Below are 19369 nucleotides of genomic sequence, written 5' to 3'. Positions count from 1 at the left end.
AGAACAAGATCAGCAACGTCTTTTTGCCACCCAACAAAATCCCCAGTCACAGCCCTGCCCCTGTGAGGCCTTTGGCATGTTGGTGATGCTATGGGCCTGCAGAATGACTGCAGAGATGGGGCACATGTGCAGCAAAGCAAGTTCTGGGGTCACAGATGTCACCGACTGAGAGCAGGACTGGCACTGGGCATTAGGATCAGCCTCTCAGCTGTGCTGTCTCTGCTGCCTGGCCAGGAGGGGGTTTGGAAGCTTACCGTGTTCGCTGCTGCTCCTTGGAGGCCACGTAGAAGCTGAAGTCGAACTTCCAGCCCCTCTTGGTGTCACAGGACAAGGTGGTCATCATCCACTTCCTGGGGCTCGTCTGCTTAAGCAGCCCTACTGTGGACACACAAGCTGTCAGCTTCCTGGTGAAGTTACCGAAAGGCACTCTATACACCTAAGCAATGGATTAATGAAAACAGACACTTAACTCCACAGGGTTGCAGCCTGTTGCACATTAGCATCACACACTCCCCTCCTCCCTGAGCACTGGCACAGCCACACAGATGAGCACTGCAGGCATGACCCCAGCCACCCCCCGGCCCTCCCCTTCCCAGGCTTGGCCAGCGTGTGATGGGGCCCCTCAGCACCCCAAATCCCAGTGGCCTGGGCTGAATGGCTCAGTGACACCCACACTTCTGCTTCCATTGCTGACAGCCACATCACAACAGCGACAGGGGAGTATTGTGGCACTACAAGGCATAATCTTTAACAATGCCAGGCACAATGCCTTTCTAACTACCTTACTGCCAGTGTCACCCAGAGCTACCTAGGACCCCCATGAGAGACAGGAGGAGGCTCTTGTGCTCACCTGCTGAGTGCTGCACTCTTGGTAGAGGGGTCCAACCTCCTGGACTGACTCACCTGGAATGAAGGCACCTCCCCGTCTCCCGGTGACACCGTCTGCCAGGGCGCAGGGACACTGGCATTGAGTGAGAATCTGTAGATGGCTGGTCTCCCCTTGCTCCTGGACTTGGAGATGTACACAGTCCCCTGGAGATCTGAAGAAAACAGAGGGCATGAGGGCTGGTGGTACTTCTCAATCAGCAAATCCTACAGATGTGGACAGGGCACAGGAGGGTTCTTCTGATCTGCTCTCTCCTCTGGGACAGCAGGCACAGCCTCTGCCTTCTGGCAGCACAACACACTTTCCAAGGCTGTCACAAATATATCCTGAGCTGCAGTAATTCCTGATGGCTTATTGACTCATGTCATCTTGGGACCTGGCCCAATAACTCTTTTATCCTCAAAATCCTTGCAAAACAGGCTGAATTTACTCTCCTTGCAACCTGCCAACAAGGTTGTGACACAGGCCCAGGATGCAAAAGCTTGGAGTTCCCAGCCCTGTACTCAGATCAGAGGGATCTGTCACTAGGCTGTACTGCCACCTGGGTTACAGGACCCTGTCCTGGAGAGCAGGAGGCATTCAGGGGAAGTGGGATTGTAAAGACACCCTTTATATTCAGCACTAGGGCTCAGTGGGGCAGGCTCTGAGGAGAACTATTCCCCATCAGCTATTCAGTGAGCATATGGTTTAGTTTCTACCCAAGTGGATCCTTGGGCCCTGGCCCCAAAGTAGTCAGTCATCATGCCCCACTCACCTTGCTGCCCTGTATCACTTATGCTGCCTTTGCTTCCCCAGGGTGACCCTGAGCCCCTCTTCTTTTTTTCCAAGGAGGTTCGGATGTTGTTCTGCAAACTGTGGGGCTTTTCCTGAAACAAACCTGTCCCACAAGGTTAGTCAGGGAGGAAAGAGTGAAGGGCACAAGAGACCTACCAGCCCTGTGCACACCACACACACTGCTGCTGAACTCCAGACCCTGAGAAGGCAACACAGAGCCCCAGCTGGGCACTGACATGAGAGCAGCACTTATGAATAAAAGTAGTCAGTTTTCGTGGACTATGAGGGAATTGCTCCAGCAGAAACACTCAGACAGTTCCTGGCTAAAGCAAGAAATACTATTCAAAATACTCCACTCGTACAGGCAACTCAACCATCCCACTCCCAAGGTGTACCTCCCTTCAGCAGGGTCCATCCAGTGAGATATCTGAACACCGTAGGCCTCTGCCTCAGCTCCCCCAGCCCAGGGTGTAGGCTGGGCTGCACCCACCATGGTCTGGGGAGCAGCACTCTCACCTGAGCAGGTAATGCAGGAGATGCCTTCGGCACTCAGGTTGTATTTCAGGTCCAGCAGCACCTGGATGTTGGTGTCAGGCCGGAACAAGACTGGAGCACGGCTGGCGGGATGGAGGCGGCTGGCAAAGAATATGGACAGGAGCAAAACAAGGAGGAAGAGCCCTGCAAGGAGAAGCCCAGGTGAGTGTGTGGGACCCTACATGCACCTTGCACTTAAGACATACTCAGAGAGCAGGCATGTAGTGGAAAGATGGTGTTTTCAGCTGGAAAAAGAACAACCTCTAAAGCACACTGGCAGCTGGGCTTTCTTGTAATGAGCCCTATGCCTGGAAAACCCCATCAGGGCTTGCCATTTTAGATCTGAGTGAAAGGAAAGGGATGGAAAAGTTCCTAATGAAGTTCCCTTAAGGACTGACTGTTCTGGGAACACTCTTCCACTATGATAGAAGCCATTTACCATGTCCCTTTTCCCATCTCTTGTCACTAATAATCAAGGCTTGGGGACTGACTGAGATGCAGTCAAACCCTCTAAATTCCATGCAGATGGAACACCAGCCCTCCTTCCTTACCCACAATCACCCATCTGCTCTTCACTGCAGACCACAGCACCCAGTGTTCCAGCAGCTCCTGCAGGCGGGTTATCAAGTGCCCCCGGTTGCTCTTCTCTGCAGGGAGCTGCAGATTTTCTGGCATCACAGACACCAAGGGGACATCCCCCATTTCCAGCGAGACTACAAGAGAAATCAAAGGCAGTCTCAGTGTCATGAGTGTCTCTCAGAGCTCTCTGCTCTCCTTTACCAAATCTTCTGCAAGGTGCTGTACAACTCAAGCTAAAGATGGAGTAAGACCCAGGCAGAGGCAGTGACTTCCAGGATGTCACAGGAAGCTTCTTTGTCAAGTCACTGCCGTGTGACAGCTACAGTTTTGAAACCATAGCTCAGTCCAAATCTATGCTTCAGGCTGTTCCTCCTCTGCCAGATCCCACAGACATTGTCCATAAGGTCACAGGGACACTGTATGCTGCTTGGGCCAAACAGAATTTGTCCCTGTCCCACTAAATATGTCTTACTGCTAATTACACACAGCTGACCTCTTCCTGACTGCAGCCTGGCTCCTCTCTGATCTCTTCTCTCCAGCTCAGGGATGCCAAGGGAACTGCCTTCTTCTCTACATGTGAGAAGTGGGCACTGGCTGTGGTGGGACCAAGCCTGGCACTCTGTACAGCTGCCCCACAAACCACACTTGGGCACTGACTGGAACAAGCTGCTTTGCTTCTTCATGAATTACCTGATGCCAGGGGCCCTGGAGGAAAGGATCCTGCTGGGAGGGCTTATTTCCATACATCACCAGTGCATGTGGCTCTGGCATACTGAGGAGAGCTCTTGCAGCACAGAGCCAGAGCTTCTCTGCTGCCTGTCACAGGCAGCTCAGAGCCCCCTCTGCAGCCAGGGTCTGCCTGTGCTGTGGCATTGATCCATTTGCCTCCAGCTCCAGTTTGCTCCCAGGCCTGAAAGTCACTCACTGCCCACACCATTGCCATTGGGGATTTTAAAAGGAAGCGTTTCCAGCAAGTTTTAAAAGCCAAATACAAGAAAGCATGACCCTGTAAGCACCTTTATCTTCAGATCAGGGCTAGAAGGATTATCTCCTGCCAACAACAGATAGGGAATTTCTGGGCTTTTTTTCTAGATTGTTTATGTGGTCTCAGGCAAGTCACTGCCCTTTTCGTGCTGTGACAGAGGAGCTGCTCTGGAGAGGTGATGCCAGAGAACAACCAAGTGTTCTCTCTCCTGCTTCCCAAATGCAGTGCTCCAAATGGCAGGGAAGAGAGGAAAGCTCTGCTCAAAGGTGAGCTGTCCTGGTGCTATGGATAAGGTGCTATGGCTTCATCCATGGCACAGTCAGAGCTCCCAGGAAGCAGATCACATTGGCCCCAGGAGAATTAGCAAGGTAGTTAGAAAACATTGTATTGACACCCTCTGAAGATCTCAAAGCAACTTTATAACTGTGAGTGAGTTCTGACTCCTACAACCCCCTGTGCCAGCACCATCTCCAACTCACAATTAGGAGAACTGAGGCAAGGACCAGGGCCAGGGAGAACAGGATGAACAGGGCAGTGTGGTCCCCCTGAAGGCACCACACCACAGGCACGTACCAGGCTCCTCCTCCACGCTGAGCAGTGGGATGTCATCGTCAAGGTAGGGAAGGGTCTCTCTGCCTGCCCTGGGGGTGGCCTCTGGGGCAATGAAGAGATCTTCAGCCAGGTGCAAGGCTCTCTTTTTGGTGCACTTCTGACTACAGCTGGATTGGAGCAGGAAAGGAGACAGAGGCAAGAGTTTTAAGGCACATACCCTGCAAAGAGTTCCCAGTGGGCTCCTTCAGTGACAAGGAGAGCAGCAACAGCCTGCTCCAATTACTTGGAAAGACAACAGGCACTGCCATGAGCAATTTCCATTGCTAAGTGCTGAGAGGTCAGGGCTGGGCTGGATGCACAGAGCAGGGCTGAGCTGTGGCCACTGGGTGCTGAGTGACAGGAATTTCAGGAGTTCATCTCCCTGCTAATGAATTAAATCAGGTCAGGTCATCTGCAGGGCTAAAGAGCAGGGGAGGGGGAAATGTACTGGCTTCAAACACAAATCTGCATGTCCTGCTTGTGCTCACAGGCAGGAGCAGTGGTGACCTGTCTGTCTTGCAGGGCTTGTGTCTCCACAGCTTGGAGGTTTAGCTGTGCATTAAGTGCTCTGAGGACACAAATGGCTCCAAAACCCCATGGGATTCAACCCAGAGGATTGACTGGCACTGCAGAGTCTGGATCTTGGGAGGCACCTATGCACATGCCAGGGGAGATTAGTGAGACCCAGGCTATGAGACTAGGACCTAATGCTTCCATTTTGCTCCAATCTGGAATGGCAGAATTTAAATTTCCCTTTTGACAGAGGGAAAGTCAAGCTGCCTGAGGGGACTGAAGATAACTGAGATGATAGGGCAGGAATTTGCACGCTGCCTTGAGTTCCACAGGCTGCAGGGCTCACCTGGTTTGGCAGGAGCTCTCCAGTGGGGACACATAAAGGGTCCATATTCCAAGAGCAGCTGGCATGGTGAAGAGCACAGCTACCCAGCAGCAGGACACAATCAGTGACATGAAGAGCCCGAAGTCATGCACAGCTGGGATCTACAGGAAGAGAGAGAACATGGAGTTGGGATCAACTGGGGCAGGAGAGCTGGAAAGACAGCAGGCAAGAAACAAATGTCTGGAGGAACCTGAGAGCAGCACACGCTGACCTCAGCCATGGTCGTCAGCAAGCCTGGTAGGTAAAGCACTGAGACAGAGCCTGAAAACCACTGGATCCTGTTTGGCCAGTGGCACAGGAAATATTGTCTTGAATGCTGATACAGGGAGAGTGTCCAGTGCCTTACAACAGGTGGGGACAGCCCTGCAGGGTAAGCAGGTCAGGATCCCCCTGCGCTGGAGGAGAGGACAGATGGTGCTGGCAGGTCCCCACTGTCTTAGGCCCTCTGGCAGACATGGAAAACCCCAAATCCCACGGGTGCAGGGTACCTGAGAGAAGATGTTGGCAGCATACGCTGCAGCTGTGGTGAGGGAGGTGAAGAAGGTGGCCTTCCCTGCTGTCTGGATCGTGTGGATCATGCGCAGCCGCAGGTCCTTGAGGTGGGTGGCTTGGCGGTAGGTGTTGATGAAAACAAAGACATCGTCAACCCCTGGAAAAACAGGGCAGAGCTGCTGATACTTCACTCCCACAGTGGTGACACATGCTAAACATCTCATTTCCCCCTCGACATTTGACCTGCAGATATTACACTTGGAGGTAATGGAGGGAAAAGGCCTGGAAATTCAATTTGAGTTTGCCACCATCACCTTCCTCTCCCCCGCAGGCAGGAGCTGGGGCAAGGCAGCACAGGGAGGCTTTGAGAAAAGACGTGCTTACCAATCCCCACAATGACAAAGGCAGCCACACCATTGAGTATACCCAGGTACTGGATCCCAAATACGACGTGGTACAGGAACAGAGCCACCAGGCAGCTCAGTCCGATGCTGGCGATGCCAAAGAATGACAGGAACACTACAGCAGAAAAGAAACATGGAAAAAATAGTATCTCTGGCCACTCCCAGGAGAACAGACACCCCCCATCTGCCCTGTTGGAATACCCCCATGAAAGTGTTGGTGAGAGAGAATAGCTCAGGCTGCAAGAATACTGCTTGCAGACTCCTTCCCATGAGGCCCATCCATGAAATGATATCAGATTTACACCAGTGTTAGCAAGATGGGAATTTGCATCTTATTTTTGATTTCCTGAGAGCCTTCCCCTCACCCTGCCCACATATCTCTGGAGAATAAGACTTGTGTGCCCTTCTTGCACGCTGCTGTGCCACACAGCCAGGCTGGTGCCAGGGCATCAGAGCCTCTCCCAGGGCTCAGGCAGGGGGAATCACAGCACATTTGGATTTGTGTGAGAGCAGGGCAGCTGTGACCACAGCCTACCTGAGCAGGAGGTGAGGATGTAGACCAAGACAGCTATGCAGCTACTGCTGATGAAGGCCAGCAACATGTCGTTGTTGAAAGTCCTCCTCACCTCATAGTCAAACAAATCCGTCCCTCCGTACAGTACCTGGACCTTGCTAGGGTGGGAAGACAGGAAAGAAGAGGAATAGGCAGAGCTGAGTGCAAAAGGAGCAGAGACAGGTGATTTAAAGCACAGTGTCTCCTCCAGAGCCAAAGGAGGTCACTGCTCTAATAACCTGGCAGTTCTCTGAGGAAACTGCTCTGAGTGGCGAGATCAGGTTGAATGAGGTTGCTGCTGGAGGTGAAGTTCACACAAGAAGGGAGAAAAATAAAGAGCAGGTCTAATATTTTAAAAATTCCTCCAGTGCATGGTGGGTCTTTGGCAATAATAGCTCTTGAAGCCTCCGAAGCCAATTCCATCTGGAATCCTAATCATTGCTTATTATATTAGCACAGCGGATGCAGGCAGAGTGAGAGCTTATCAGAAACCATATGATTTACCAGCTTCTGCCTCTGGAAGTGGGCTCTGAGCAGAAGTAATCTGAGATAATTTAGCCAGGAGTACAATAATGCTGCACCATAGGAGACTATCGGGGGTCTGAGCCTCAGAACTGAGCCTTGGCCCCAATTCCCTTTCGGGTTCTCATAACCACAACCTGCTCTGCCAGCCCATATCTGAGAGTGCTCTGTGGCTGCCTGTTCTCAGGGCTGACAGGGGCTGCCTGCATTCCAAACTGCTTTTGAGGATCAGTATCCCTTCATTCTGGGAGCTACTGAGACTCAGAGCAGTAGAGCTGGAGCCTAAGAAGGTACAAACACTGGTACTCACTGCCTTCCCTCAGCTGTCTGGGTACTGAGGTGCTCTTGTAGCTCTGTTTTACCATCTCTCTCTCACAGGCATTGAGTAAAGCTCTATTCAACAAAGTCATACAGACCTGGTGGTGGAAAAAGTCTGCATTTCCTGAAACTTATCCTGCCCTGAAACTCCCCTCCCTATCCCTCTGCACAAAAAGCAAAAGCAGAATTGGACCTGCAGGTTGATGACCTGCATAAAGACCATTTCACCTCCTGCATCAGAACAGCTGGGGACAAATTCAGAGCAGGAAGGTAGCTCTGTTTGAGCCAGTGGCACTGGATTTGTGAGGTGGAGGCAAAGAGATCCAATGCCAGACAAGGGCTCAGTGGAAGAGCAGGCACTGGTTTTAACCTTCAGTCCCTTTTCATTGTCTCTGCTGGTGTCTCTGGAATGTTGCTGCCTCAGAAGTGGCATCAAAGGGAAGCAGTGGGTTTCTGCCATATGCTCCCCACCCTCATTCACAGTTCCATGCATGAGCCCAGCTTCAAAGGAGATGCTTTTTCTCCTCTTCTGGAGCTTTATGCCATGGCCACTGTCCAAGGCTGACCAGCAGTCTGAGCTGGCATGCCAAGCCTTCTGTGCCTGGTGCCCTCCCAGTGAGGCTGAACAGAACAGGGCTGTCGGAGCGGAACAGACACATCTGCCCTGTGTGAACCTTCAGGCAGAGCTTTTACACCCTCAGAGGCCTGGTTCCACCCTCTGCCCTTCCCTGCTCCCAGCCAGGCACCTGCCCTGCCTGCACACACCCTCACCTCGTGGACTGCTTGGCCAGCATGGCCACGTAGGTGATGACGAAGTTCTGGAACTTGCGGCGCTGCTCCTCCCAGCGATCCTCCACCGAGTAGTAGTTGGGCAGGGGTGCCCCAAAGAGGATTTCGCTCCTCAGCAGGGAGCTCTTCATGTTCTCAGCAGACAAGCCCTCATCCACATACCAGTAGAACTCAGGGTGGGTCATGGCCAGCTCCAGGGACCCTGCAGGACAAGGCAGCACCACCTTTTTTAGACCCTGATTGATCGTTTTAGCAAGGCACGGGATCTGGTCTGACAAAGGGAAATTAGGAGTGATCCTGTTCTTCATCAGAGGGATGCTGACTGCTGCTGCCTTGCAGAGAGCAAGGAGAGCTGGGGGAAAGCTGGATTGCAAAGACTCACCTTCTACTTCTGCTTTGTGACTGCTTCTGATGCTGCCTACACGCAGTTCCCCCATCAGGGACATCTTCCACCTGACTGACCTGAACCACAGCTCCCTCAGCCAGCAATGCACACAACATCCCCATCCTCACTCCCGCTGCTGGATGCACTTCCTCCCTCTACACTGGGACAATATTTGCTCCATCACACTGGGAAGCACAAGAACTAAACAATGCCCAGGGAAGAGGAGAAGTCCTGGCTCTGCTCTGACATGGTACCTCTGCCATCTGATGGTGTGAGGGATGTAGAGATGGAAGCACTCAGCCAGTTCTGAGTAAGAGGCACTGTCTGTCTACCCCCAAAATCCAGTTTCCTTGAGTTCACACCATAAAGACCCAGAAACTATGCTCTTTCCTGTTTTGGTAACAGTATTACTCACACTGGAGCAGATGGAGTTAATTCTTTCCCTGCTCCCTGTATGGCTCCTGGACAACTCTCAGCTGAGCCTGGCTTGGGAGACAGATGGAGGTTCCATCCCACAGCCACATCACACCCACAGACTCCTCATGAGTCACCTCTTTTGCACCATCCAGAGCCTCTGCTCTGCTAGAGGTGCACAGAACAGGGTACAGAGCTGGGAGGAGGAGGCAGGCCCTTCCTCCTCCTCTCCTTATAGGAGACTTTCCAGCTGGTGACTCACAAGCTGCCTTTCAAGCTCCAGAGCAGCCCACAGACCTCTTTCATCTGCTCTGTGGTGCAGGGGGGCTCATCCCTATTGTCTGTCCAAGCCCTGACATTGCTCTAGTTACCCACAGCCATTCACAGGGGACAAGGGTCAGTAGAAGAGGCCTGTACCATGCCCCTCACTTGTCCCTCTCGCTCAGCTGGGGGGGCCCGTGTGACCAGTGATTGGAGTTGATGAAAGGGTTGGAAAGGGGCCCCAGTACAGAAAAGACAATTCCTCAAGGCACAGCCCAGCAGGCTCTTCCTCTCTGTAGGAGGCAGTCTCACCCCTCTCAGCTGCACACCAGGGACTGCCTGAACTTGAGGAGGTCCTTTCCTTGACCACACCAGCCCTCGCCCACGGCCCTCAGCTCACCTTGGATGTCAGCAAGGTCTTGTCCCATGCCATCATAGTAAATCTTCCCTCCTCTCTCAGTGGGGAAGAAGTAGGTCATGAGGGAGCTGGGAGGGGAGCAGTAGGAGTAGGAGCCCAGGGGCAGGTCCTTCAGGACCTCATGGGGCTTCCAGCAGAACTCCCGGAAGCGAGGGTGGTCCATGATCTTGCGCTCGACCTCGTGGATGGTGACCAGGCGCTCGGTGGTGAAGATGTTGTTCTCCGAGTCCCCCCGCGCCAGGAAGATGAGCTCGATGCGCCAGTGGGCGTGAGCCTGCGTGTTGGCACTGATGTACGTGCTGGAGTAGTCCCAGCGTGGGGCTCCCCTCCCGACCCGGGACGTCCTGTTCCCCGGGCTGGGGTGGACACGGGGCTCGGGGGAGCTCGTCCTGCCCTCGGGGGGACTGCGCCTGACCCGCGCGCTGACCCCAAGGTGGGAGGCGTTGAGGTGAAGCTGCTGGAGCTGCTCGAAGATGAGTCTCTGCAGGGTCTCGGAGGTGAAGTCAGCCAGGTCCCGGCGGTTCCTGCCCCAGGACCCAAACTGGGATTTGAGGGCCAGGGCGAGAGCGTCGAAGCGCTGCGAGGACTCGTGGTTGCGGATCTCGAAGGCGTTGTAGGAGATGTCGATATCCAGGGCCGGGTAGTGCAGGAACATGACAACAGCCAGCACAGCAGGGATGGCACAGCCCAGGAAAAGGATGAAGCCAGCGCAGTACGGGTTGGTAAACACCCAGCCAACAATATTCCAGAAGCCAGACACGGGCAGGGTGACACGCAGGGGCCTGACCCTGCACGGGCTTTTCCCACACAACACAGCACCCTCTCGCCTCTTGCAGGAGCTGAAGGTCACCTCTTCATCCTCCTCCTCCAGCCAGGCGTCCTGCAACAAGGGGTCATCCTCTGTGTCCATGTCCAGCACCTGCACACAGGGGCAGAGAAAAGCAGTCAGCAAGGCCCAGGCACAGCCATGAACCCACAGCAGCTGCCCAAGGGTCCCAGCAGCAGAGCTGGGAGGGAGGCACATTCCAGCTCCCTCAGGAGCAAAGCATCCCTCCTTCCAAACCCCACAGGCTGGCTACAGCTGCTGAAAAAGCAGCCTTGCCAGGGGGTGTCCCACACCCTGCTGGGCAGAGGAACCAGAGAGGCAGAAGTTCAAACAACAGTCCCAGAGCTCAGTGCTGAGGCAGTGGAGGGCTCTGCAGGGCTCTGCAGGGCTCCAGGAACGCCAGGCACAGAGATTGCAGGGATTCACATTGTGCTGCTCTGACTGCAGCAGCAGGAACATTTAATTAGCTAACCTGGTTCTCACACCCAGGAATGGTTCATGCTATCAGATAAAAAATGCAAGGGAGTGTATCTTCCTCTCCTTAAAACAGACAATAGGTTTTCCCCAACTATTTATAGCTGTATTCATCTTTCCCACAAGGTGTGCATGTGTGTGCACCCAGAGCCAGAAGTACAGGCACCCACACACATATGCACAGACTGAACCCCCCCTGAACTCGCTGTGACCCTGCTCCAGTCCCTCAAGGGATATCCACCTCCAGGGTGGGAAGGGAAAGGGCTGAACACCCCTGCTTTCCTTTCCACCCCTGTGGGATATTATTCGTGGAGTGTGTTTTCCCTGTTCCTATGGAATAACCAGGAAGCAAGAGCAGTTACTGCTCCCATGGAATGCAGGAGGAAACTCTCCCTGATCACTTGGGCAGGAAAGAAAGGGATAATCCCTGGGAGGTGCTCACCTTTGCAGGGGCTTGCCAGCACACACAGGTTCCCAGACTTTCCCTGGGTGTCTCAGGGAAGCCTCCCAAGCCAAGGATCCACAAGTGGTGGTCCCTGAGAGCAAAGCCCAGACCCTGTAAGTGTCCCTTCCTTTCCCAGCCCTGGGCAGCAAAGCCAGCAGTCCCCACTCACTGCATGAATGAATGAACAGGTTCACTTTGTTACCTGACCCTGGGAGTTGAAAGCAATTTACACACAGGCCAGAAACAATTTACAAGCTTTGATCCTAACCAGTGTTTTTATTTTAACAGGCTTTATATCAGTAGGAAGATAAATTCCTTGCACCTCTTAACTGTAGGTCCTCAGAAGACCTGGGAGCTGCATGAAGAGGAAAAGCAATGGGGCAGAAATGCCCCCTGGCAGGAGAGGGCTGTGCAAAGGAGCAAGGGTCACAGCAATCCCCCTGGCTCTGCTCAGCCTGGGCAATGCCAGTGGCTTTGCTCACAGAGAGTTCATGGGGGCTCCAGCAGCTCCCATGGGATTCAGTCTGGTCTGGACAGCAGAGTGCTCCCAGCACCACAGAGCCTGTGGAGAACAGGGAACCTCTGAGCTCCAGCCCCCCTGTTCCTGTCCACACATCGGTGAATTTAATCTGCAGCTGCTCCTGTCCCAAAACATCCCACCCCTCCTGTCAGAGTGAGGGCAGGGGCTCTCCCAGCCCCTCTCGTGCAGTGGCTCACCCACCCCGGCCAGGCTGCGGAGCTGTGCAGGAGGGCACAGCTCTCCTGCTCTGCCACCCCACAGTGCCAAAACAGACGGGCACCACTGCTGGCACAGGGCCACAGCCCCTCTCCTGCCAGGCCTCCAACGCTCAGCAGGCTAAGAAATAGGGTGAGGAGAGGATGGCTCACAAAACCCTGCTGTGCTGTTTCCCCCCTCACATGCAGGGCTGTTAGACAGCAAGAATAAGGCAAAGGGGGATCATTTCAAGGCTCTGGAAAGGTCAGGAGAAATCTATCTGGTTTTGGGTTCCACTGAGATTTCTTTAATATTCAGGAGGCATAATCCTAAACAGCCAGGGAGTGTCTGAAAGTTTCCCTGAAGATCCCTGGATCACTGTGTGAGCCCTGGGCACTGGGGCAGAGCCAAGAGCACACGAATGGTGGTGCCCAGGACAGGCACTGGCCTGCAGGTGCTGCTCAGCTGTGTGGGCACACAGACCCACGTGCTCTTACTTGTGTCATGACAGGGAGGAAGCTTTCCCAGGTCCCTGAATGTGCAAATAAATCCTCTCCCATTTGCTTCTTAAGGCAGTCCTGCCTTCTCTCTCACACTCTACACTCCCAAACACAGCCATAGTCCTACCCAAGATGTGTCCATAGCCTGCTAGCATGTCAGCCACAGCTCACAAGTCGCCCAAAACTGCTCACCTTTGCAGTCAGGCACCCTCAGCACACCCTTGGCCTGTGTGTGACCCCCATCCATCGCTCGGCTGACAGGTACTGTCACCCTTCAGCCTCTGAGGGACAGCCAAGCTACAGCCTCAGCCCACATTAGTGCAGGTGGTGCTGCATGAACACAGGCAGGTGCAAACCTCACTCATCCCACCTGGGCAGGTTGGTGAGCACCTGCAGTTACCCCCCCTCCACTCCTGCCCTTTGTCTCGCTGGCCTGGGCTCTCCTTCAACAGAACAGAGTTACTGCGAGACCTGAACAAGTGCACGTGTTCTCTCTTTAGAAAGAGAGGTAAAGAGCCATAATAATTTCCCATTTATTGAGCTACTGAGGAGAAAGAGGGAAAAGATTCTAATCCTGAGACAGAAGAGCCTGCACGTGACAAGAAAGGGAAATGAGAGCTAGCGAGATAATAATAAGGCAGAAAAGGGATCACACCCTCTTCTTTCTTAACCAAGAGCTAAATCCTCAACTCAAGGATGGGATTAGACCTCAGGCATCTCCCTCTGGCTCTTCCATCCACTCTCCCAGGGACTGCAGTATAACAGATGGGCACCTACAATGTCTGATGACCAATCTGTGTCACCCTCTGGCTGCAGACTGGTACAAACTCTGACACTGGTGTAAACCCAGCACAGCAAATGCTGGGAAAGCCCCAAGACTATAAACACATGAGAACTGAGTCAGGGAAGGATCAAGATTTGGTCTGGGAGAGAGGCAAGGGCAGGACAGGAGGCACCTGGGCTGCACTGTCCCTGGCAGTGAAGCCTCCCTCTGCTCGTGGGGTGTGTGTGTGCCTGAATCCACAGCTCTGAACCCCCTTCATGGGGCTTTACCACATGATTCGGCTCCTAAGCCAAACACAGCACACTTGGTACTGCCCTTGGGACTCGTCTGGCTTTGCTGCCTTCCTCAGATCCTGCCTGGGTCAGGATGAAAGCTCATCCAACCCAAAACACAGCAAACGGAATCGGCAGCAGAGATAAACCCTGAAATCAGCCAGAAGGGGATTGAAGTGCATTTTTTCTGCTTGAATTGTATTTGAGGGCTTGGCCTGTTTTCCCTCCACCACCTCCCATACTATCCAGGCACTCCCAGCACTGAATCGTGGCCCAGTTACTTTTTCAACTCCCGGATATGCAGTGGACTTAATCCTGCAGCCCTGCCTCGCCTCTGAGCAAGCTTAGCCTGTGCCAGCATGAAAGGAGCAGAGGATAAGAGCACTCCTAGGAGCCCTGGATCCATCTCTTTAGAGAAGAGGCGCTGATTCAGCTGGTTAGGAGGTAAGCATTCGGATTTCTTGGGCTTCCCTCTGCCTTTTACAAAGCAAACAGGTTTCCTCCATACACAACCCAGCTCAAGCCCCAACAGCCCCACAGGGACGGTCACTCACTTGCACCTCAACCAGGAAAAACACCCAAGCAGCTCCCACAAGACAGTTCTTTTTCAGTGACATCTAGGATAGAAGAAAGTCGTTGGCAAGTTGGAGAGAGGCAGTGACAGATGAGGAAGCTAATTACAACCGACCTGACTAATTAATGCTGACTTTCAGATTAAAAAATCCTCACTAGTGTTCCATTTCAATTACTCAGTTGTTCCTTCTTCGGGGAGAAAGGGGGCCTCGTGCATCAGCGAGCCAGAAAGAAAAAAGGAAAGAAAGCACCAGGCTAGAAGGGGAAGGAAAGACAATTTCTATAATATGAGAGATTCTCATCGACAAAATAATTAAACTTCACACTGGTTTCTCCCATGGGCAGAGCTTTCAGAGCAGAGTGGTTTTGTGGTCCTATTTGTATTCCTGAAAACTCCTGGAGTTTCTACCAAAGGCAGCTTTAGGTCCCTTTGTTCACTACATAAAGTTCTGCTGAGAGGGAGAGAAGTGGCCTTTGTGCTTCCAAATCACCCTGAAAGCATCCAGGTCCTGCCAAAAGCCACTTCTGTGTGTCCATTCAGAGTTGCTGGTGCCTCCCAGGCCCTGCAGTGCTGGGGGACACTGGACACAGCTCTGGCTGTGTGGAACAACTGGAGGGCATCATTAATGTACCCACACTAAAGCAGGATTCCACAGGGACAGCAAGGCTCAGCATCAGAGTCTTGCTCTGCACTTAAAACACTAAGACTAATCTAGAAGTATAATTTTAAAACACAACCAGAAAGGGCCTTCTCAGGTCCCTGCTCTCCCTTTATCAATACAGCTGTAACTGCACAACGTGCATGGAGTGTTGCCCTTTCCCAGGGCAGACTGCCTTTCATGACTGGGAAAATGAAACAGAAAGGAGAATTAGATATGATTTTCCTCTAATTGGATGTCTGACTTCCAGAGGTGTTGCACTCCTGGAAAAGCAAAGCAGGCCCTGGACACCTGAGCCAGAATCTCCTAAAATACTCCTCAAAACATTGGTTTAATTCAGCCATGAACCAGAACCTGTGCCTGAGGATAAAACCCAGAACCTGTTTCAGTGGGATACAAGCCCAGAGATGCACATGCTGCTCAAAGGCACTGGTTTGATCTGCTGGCTGGGCTGGCTCCACCTTTATTAGTTAAGCAGGTTCACTTTTCCAGCTGCAAGCACAACACAGCAACAAGGGTTTAATCTATTTTCTTTCTGTATGCTTTGCATTTCCCTCTCCACTTGCTTTAAATCCTTTGGTAAGATGCACAAAAACACTACCAGACCTCAGGCACTTTGCAGATCAGAATGACATCAGAATGCTCCAGTGGCACAGTGCTCTTGGAATTACAGTGTAATGATATAAATATGTGTTTGCTGGGGGAGAAGTTCAACAAAACAATTTAAAAGGTATATATTTAAAGCTCTACAGTCTGTAATTCCACTTGCCCACAGGAAGCAAGACAATATAGGGTTGTACAGAGGATGGAGGATTATCTGATCTCCCAAGCTTTATGAAATCAAGGACCTGCACACACACTTCTAACTGAGGTGTCCTCTTCCACTGCTGACTGTCTCACCCCTCTTCCCCCCTGCAGGCACTTTTACACCCTGGTTAAGATAAAAGCAGCTGGAAACAGAAGGAACCAGTCAGACTTAATGGCCTTAAAGGTCTTTTCCAACCTAAATCATTCTACTGTCTCTTGACCAGCTTTCAGATGGGGCAAAGTGCTTGGAGCACTCTCAGCCTGTGACATCGAGGATCTCCTGCCTGCACCTGCCTGCTATTCCAGACTCTGACAAACACTGATTAGATCTACTCATAATTGCATGCCAAAAACAGTGTGGAAAGATTAGCTGCAAAGTCAAGCACTCACCAGTCAGGAAATGCCAGATTCAGGGCCGGCACAGCATCCTTGATTTGTCCCCCTTCTGTAAATGCTTTGCAGTGCAGTTCTGCTTCCAAGCCCGATGTCCAAGGCAAGGACTCTGGCCTCCACCAGTGCATGCAGGGGATGATGCTCCCCAAAGCCAGCAGCAATTGGCTCCCCTGTTCTCTGCTCATCATTCAGCCTGTGGTCTCATGCCTCATTTCCTGCACGCCGCTCGTGCCTGGCTCACAGGCAGAATTATTAATTTCCTCGTGAGCTTTTCAATGCTGCCTGTCACGACAGAGTCTGAGGGCTGAACAAACAGGGCTGAACTGAATCTTCTCCCAGCATCTCGGAGAAGGAGGGGGTGGTGTACTCTGTGTCTGACAGATGCAGGAGCTCAGGGGATGAGAAGAAAGAAGTAGGAACTTATTTTGGGCGCCTAGTTTGGCACACAAGGTGCCAAATCTCTTGAGGGACAAAGATGGGGGCTGTGTGCACCGAACCACAAACTCTACTGTGTTCTGTGAGCATAATTCAAGCTGTAACATCGAGCATAACCATCACTGTGCAACATAACCTTTATGCTGGCGAGGGACATCCAACCTCCACAATGAGAACCAATTTCACACCATCTATGCTACAAAAAGGACACAATAAATTGCCCCAAAATACTTGCTTTAAAGTACTGAAACTGGCACTTTTCAAAGGGGAAGGTCACTGGGGTTTGCTGGCATCAAACCATGCATGTTCAGTGCCCTGTCATCCCAGGATTGCTGCAGAGGTAAACCTGCACGAGCACTTCGCTAACACGCCCATCACTGCCAAAGAAAATTAATTTCCTGATAAAATAATTTGCTCCTGGTTATTGTAGCTAATGACTGTAGGTGTCAGAAGACAGCTTCTTGGTTATAATCTCACGAAACATGCCTTGCAGCCCTCTGCCATGTTCACCACTCAAGTTACTTGCTTGTGCTGGTGATAAGCTCTGCTGTCACTCAGGCATGTGGCACTTACAGGTTTCTGCACACAAGCATGCTGAGGCTCTGATATGCTTTCTGACATGACTTACCTAACCACTACAAAAATGACTTAGATTTTGTCTGAGCCCCAGCCAGTTGCTGTTGCTAAATAAAGTGTTGGCTGGGTGCCTTTGGGTGCCTTGACACCGACTTCAAAAGCCCCCTGGATCCCACCTGCCAGGGGCCCAAAGGAACACGCTTGTTAAAGGTGTGTGGATTCCCAGCAGTGCTCAGAGCAAAGCCTTTGCAGATCATTAAATACAGATGGCTGCCACAAACCGGGGCCTTGTGTTATTATTCCAAGGAGCATCACTGCAGGAAGGAATCTCAGACCACGGAGAGGAATCACCAGTTCCCAAGGAATGGAATAAACTGCCATCCCCAAGGCTTGTGTGCTGCTCTTTTATAGATAAACTCCAGCTTCCCACATCACTGTCACCCTGAAAAGGAAAGCCAAGTCCTGCTGTCAGTGCCTGCCAGTCCTTTATTATTGCACCCTGTGCTCCGGCTCCCCAGTTTACGTCACTGTGGGCACTGGTACCACTCTGTGCTCAGCTGCAGGATTCCCATGCAGATTCCAGCTCTGCTCCCCACACCTGCTCCTTGGAGCAGGAGGAAGGACACAGACAAGGGCTGGCTGTGCTGTCTCCTCCATCTGCAGCTCAAAAATAGCATGTTTGTGTGCACACTGCTCCTGGGACTGATCAAAACACACTCTCCTTGAGGCCCCTCTCCAGAGTCTCCCCATAAGCTGCCAGTTCATCACTGAGAAGGAGGAGGACAATTTCTTCCCCATGGTGCACGTGAGCTGCTTTCTCAGCAGCCCAGGCAGCAGTTGTGGTTCTTTGCTGGTTGTGGTTCTGTGGGCAGCAATATGAAAAGTAACCCAGCAATGCCAGCCTGTGCTGCCAGGCCTTCTTGCCAAACACAGGCAGCTGTTTTGTCTCCACCTCTTGCCACTCCAACATAAAAAAGTACAATTAAGGTTAAAAAAACACGTTACAAGTGCTCCAGGTGAAGTGTCTGTATTCAGCCAGCTCTGCCCGTGGTGCTCTGACCTTCCAGGAAGAGGAGGCAGAGGCACAAAGTCCCATCTGCACATGTGTCAGTCACACAGGTCACAGTGCCTCGCTCCAGGTGCTACCCAGCATCACTCTGATGGATCTAAAGGTCTTGCTTTTTCACTGCTATAATTTACTGACATCAGAAAATGCCAGATTCACAACAGGAAGGCTGTAAGGCTGCAATCTCTGATGGGGACACAGCTCCCACAGCATTTCAGTCACACTCAGTTCTTCAGCAGGGCTTTCCACTCACCAGCAGGAGAGAGGAGTGGGTGATGCTGTAGCCCTCTCCTAAATGAGGGAGCAGCAGAAATACCCATTCCAGCTCCACACACTGAGCTGAGCTTGTCTGTGGCACAGACATGGCCTCTTTTTCCTGAGAATGCATGGAAATCTTACTGCTGGATCAGGAGGGACTCACAAAGCAGCTTGTAGCTGGCTGGCTCTCAGCAGCCTAAGAAGTGGGATCTGAGCAGGTATGTCTTTCTTACCTCCCACACTCCTCTCTCTCTGACACAGATGCAGCTAGCTGCCCTCCTCCCATGGAAACCTGCTGCTTCTGGAATCGGATTAATTAGCACTGCTATTTCATCTTCTCAGGATCAGTGAGAAATCTGGAAGCAGAGGTGTAAAAACCCAGAAGCTGAAGAGCCTCTAGTGCCATGGCTCACTGCTCCAGAGCAGGACCTGGGCAAGCACAAGGTTATTCAGAACAGAAGGAAAACTTCCAGAGGGGAAGGGGAGGATGTGGAGAGGAGACAAGCTGCCTCAATGTCTGTCGGCAGATCCCCTGCCAGTACAAGGACTTAAAGCTCACTGCCAGCTGCACCAGCCATGCAGAAACTCACATTAAATGTGCCCACAGCTCAATGAGCACAGCCCGCAGACCATTAGCAGAGGAGGGGGCAGGGTCTCAGAATAAGCAAACAGCCTTTAATGACACATTCGTCTCAGGGAGAGTCCAGGGTGCTCCCCAGCACAGACAAGAGACACCTCGAGCTGGTTCCTGTTAGTCCCTGTGCAAGGGGGTGAAATGTTGCT

General features: G+C 52.2%; 1 protein-coding gene across 8 annotated transcripts in view; it reads right to left on the bottom strand.

The window, feature by feature from the left end:
- The window catches only part of DISP3 (dispatched RND transporter family member 3), a 39391-nt gene that overhangs the window by 11177 nt on the left and 8845 nt on the right, over positions 1-19369 (bottom strand). For 7 of the 8 annotated variants that reach the window (XM_039386321.1, XM_039386320.1, XM_027736387.2 and 4 more), the window contains 12 exons: positions 9786-10722; positions 8308-8527; positions 6679-6815; positions 6124-6258; positions 5736-5896; positions 5209-5348; positions 4332-4477; positions 2746-2907; positions 2177-2338; positions 1641-1763; positions 904-1040; positions 255-436 (listed from right to left, as the gene is read on the bottom strand). In XM_039386321.1, coding sequence (XP_039242255.1) covers positions 255-436; positions 904-1040; positions 1641-1763; positions 2177-2338; positions 2746-2907; positions 4332-4477; positions 5209-5348; positions 5736-5896; positions 6124-6258; positions 6679-6815; positions 8308-8527; positions 9786-10713 — 2633 coding nt within the window. In that variant the 5' untranslated portion in view covers positions 10714-10722. Of the gene's footprint in view, positions 1-254; positions 437-903; positions 1041-1640; positions 1764-2176; positions 2339-2745; positions 2908-4331; positions 4478-5208; positions 5349-5735; positions 5897-6123; positions 6259-6678; positions 6816-8307; positions 8528-9785; positions 10723-16248; positions 18662-19369 lie in introns of those variants that run through there. The other variant, XM_027736385.2, reaches the window with a different exon arrangement.

The sequence above is a fragment of the Pipra filicauda genome, unplaced genomic scaffold (assembly GCF_003945595.2).
Source record: "Pipra filicauda isolate LSUMZ 115617 unplaced genomic scaffold, ASM394559v2 scaffold47_size6085603_pilon, whole genome shotgun sequence".
Classification (NCBI taxonomy): domain Eukaryota; kingdom Metazoa; phylum Chordata; class Aves; order Passeriformes; family Pipridae; genus Pipra; species Pipra filicauda.
The sequence above is the reverse complement of the archived record's forward strand: the minus strand, read 5'-3'. Positions and strand labels throughout refer to the sequence as shown.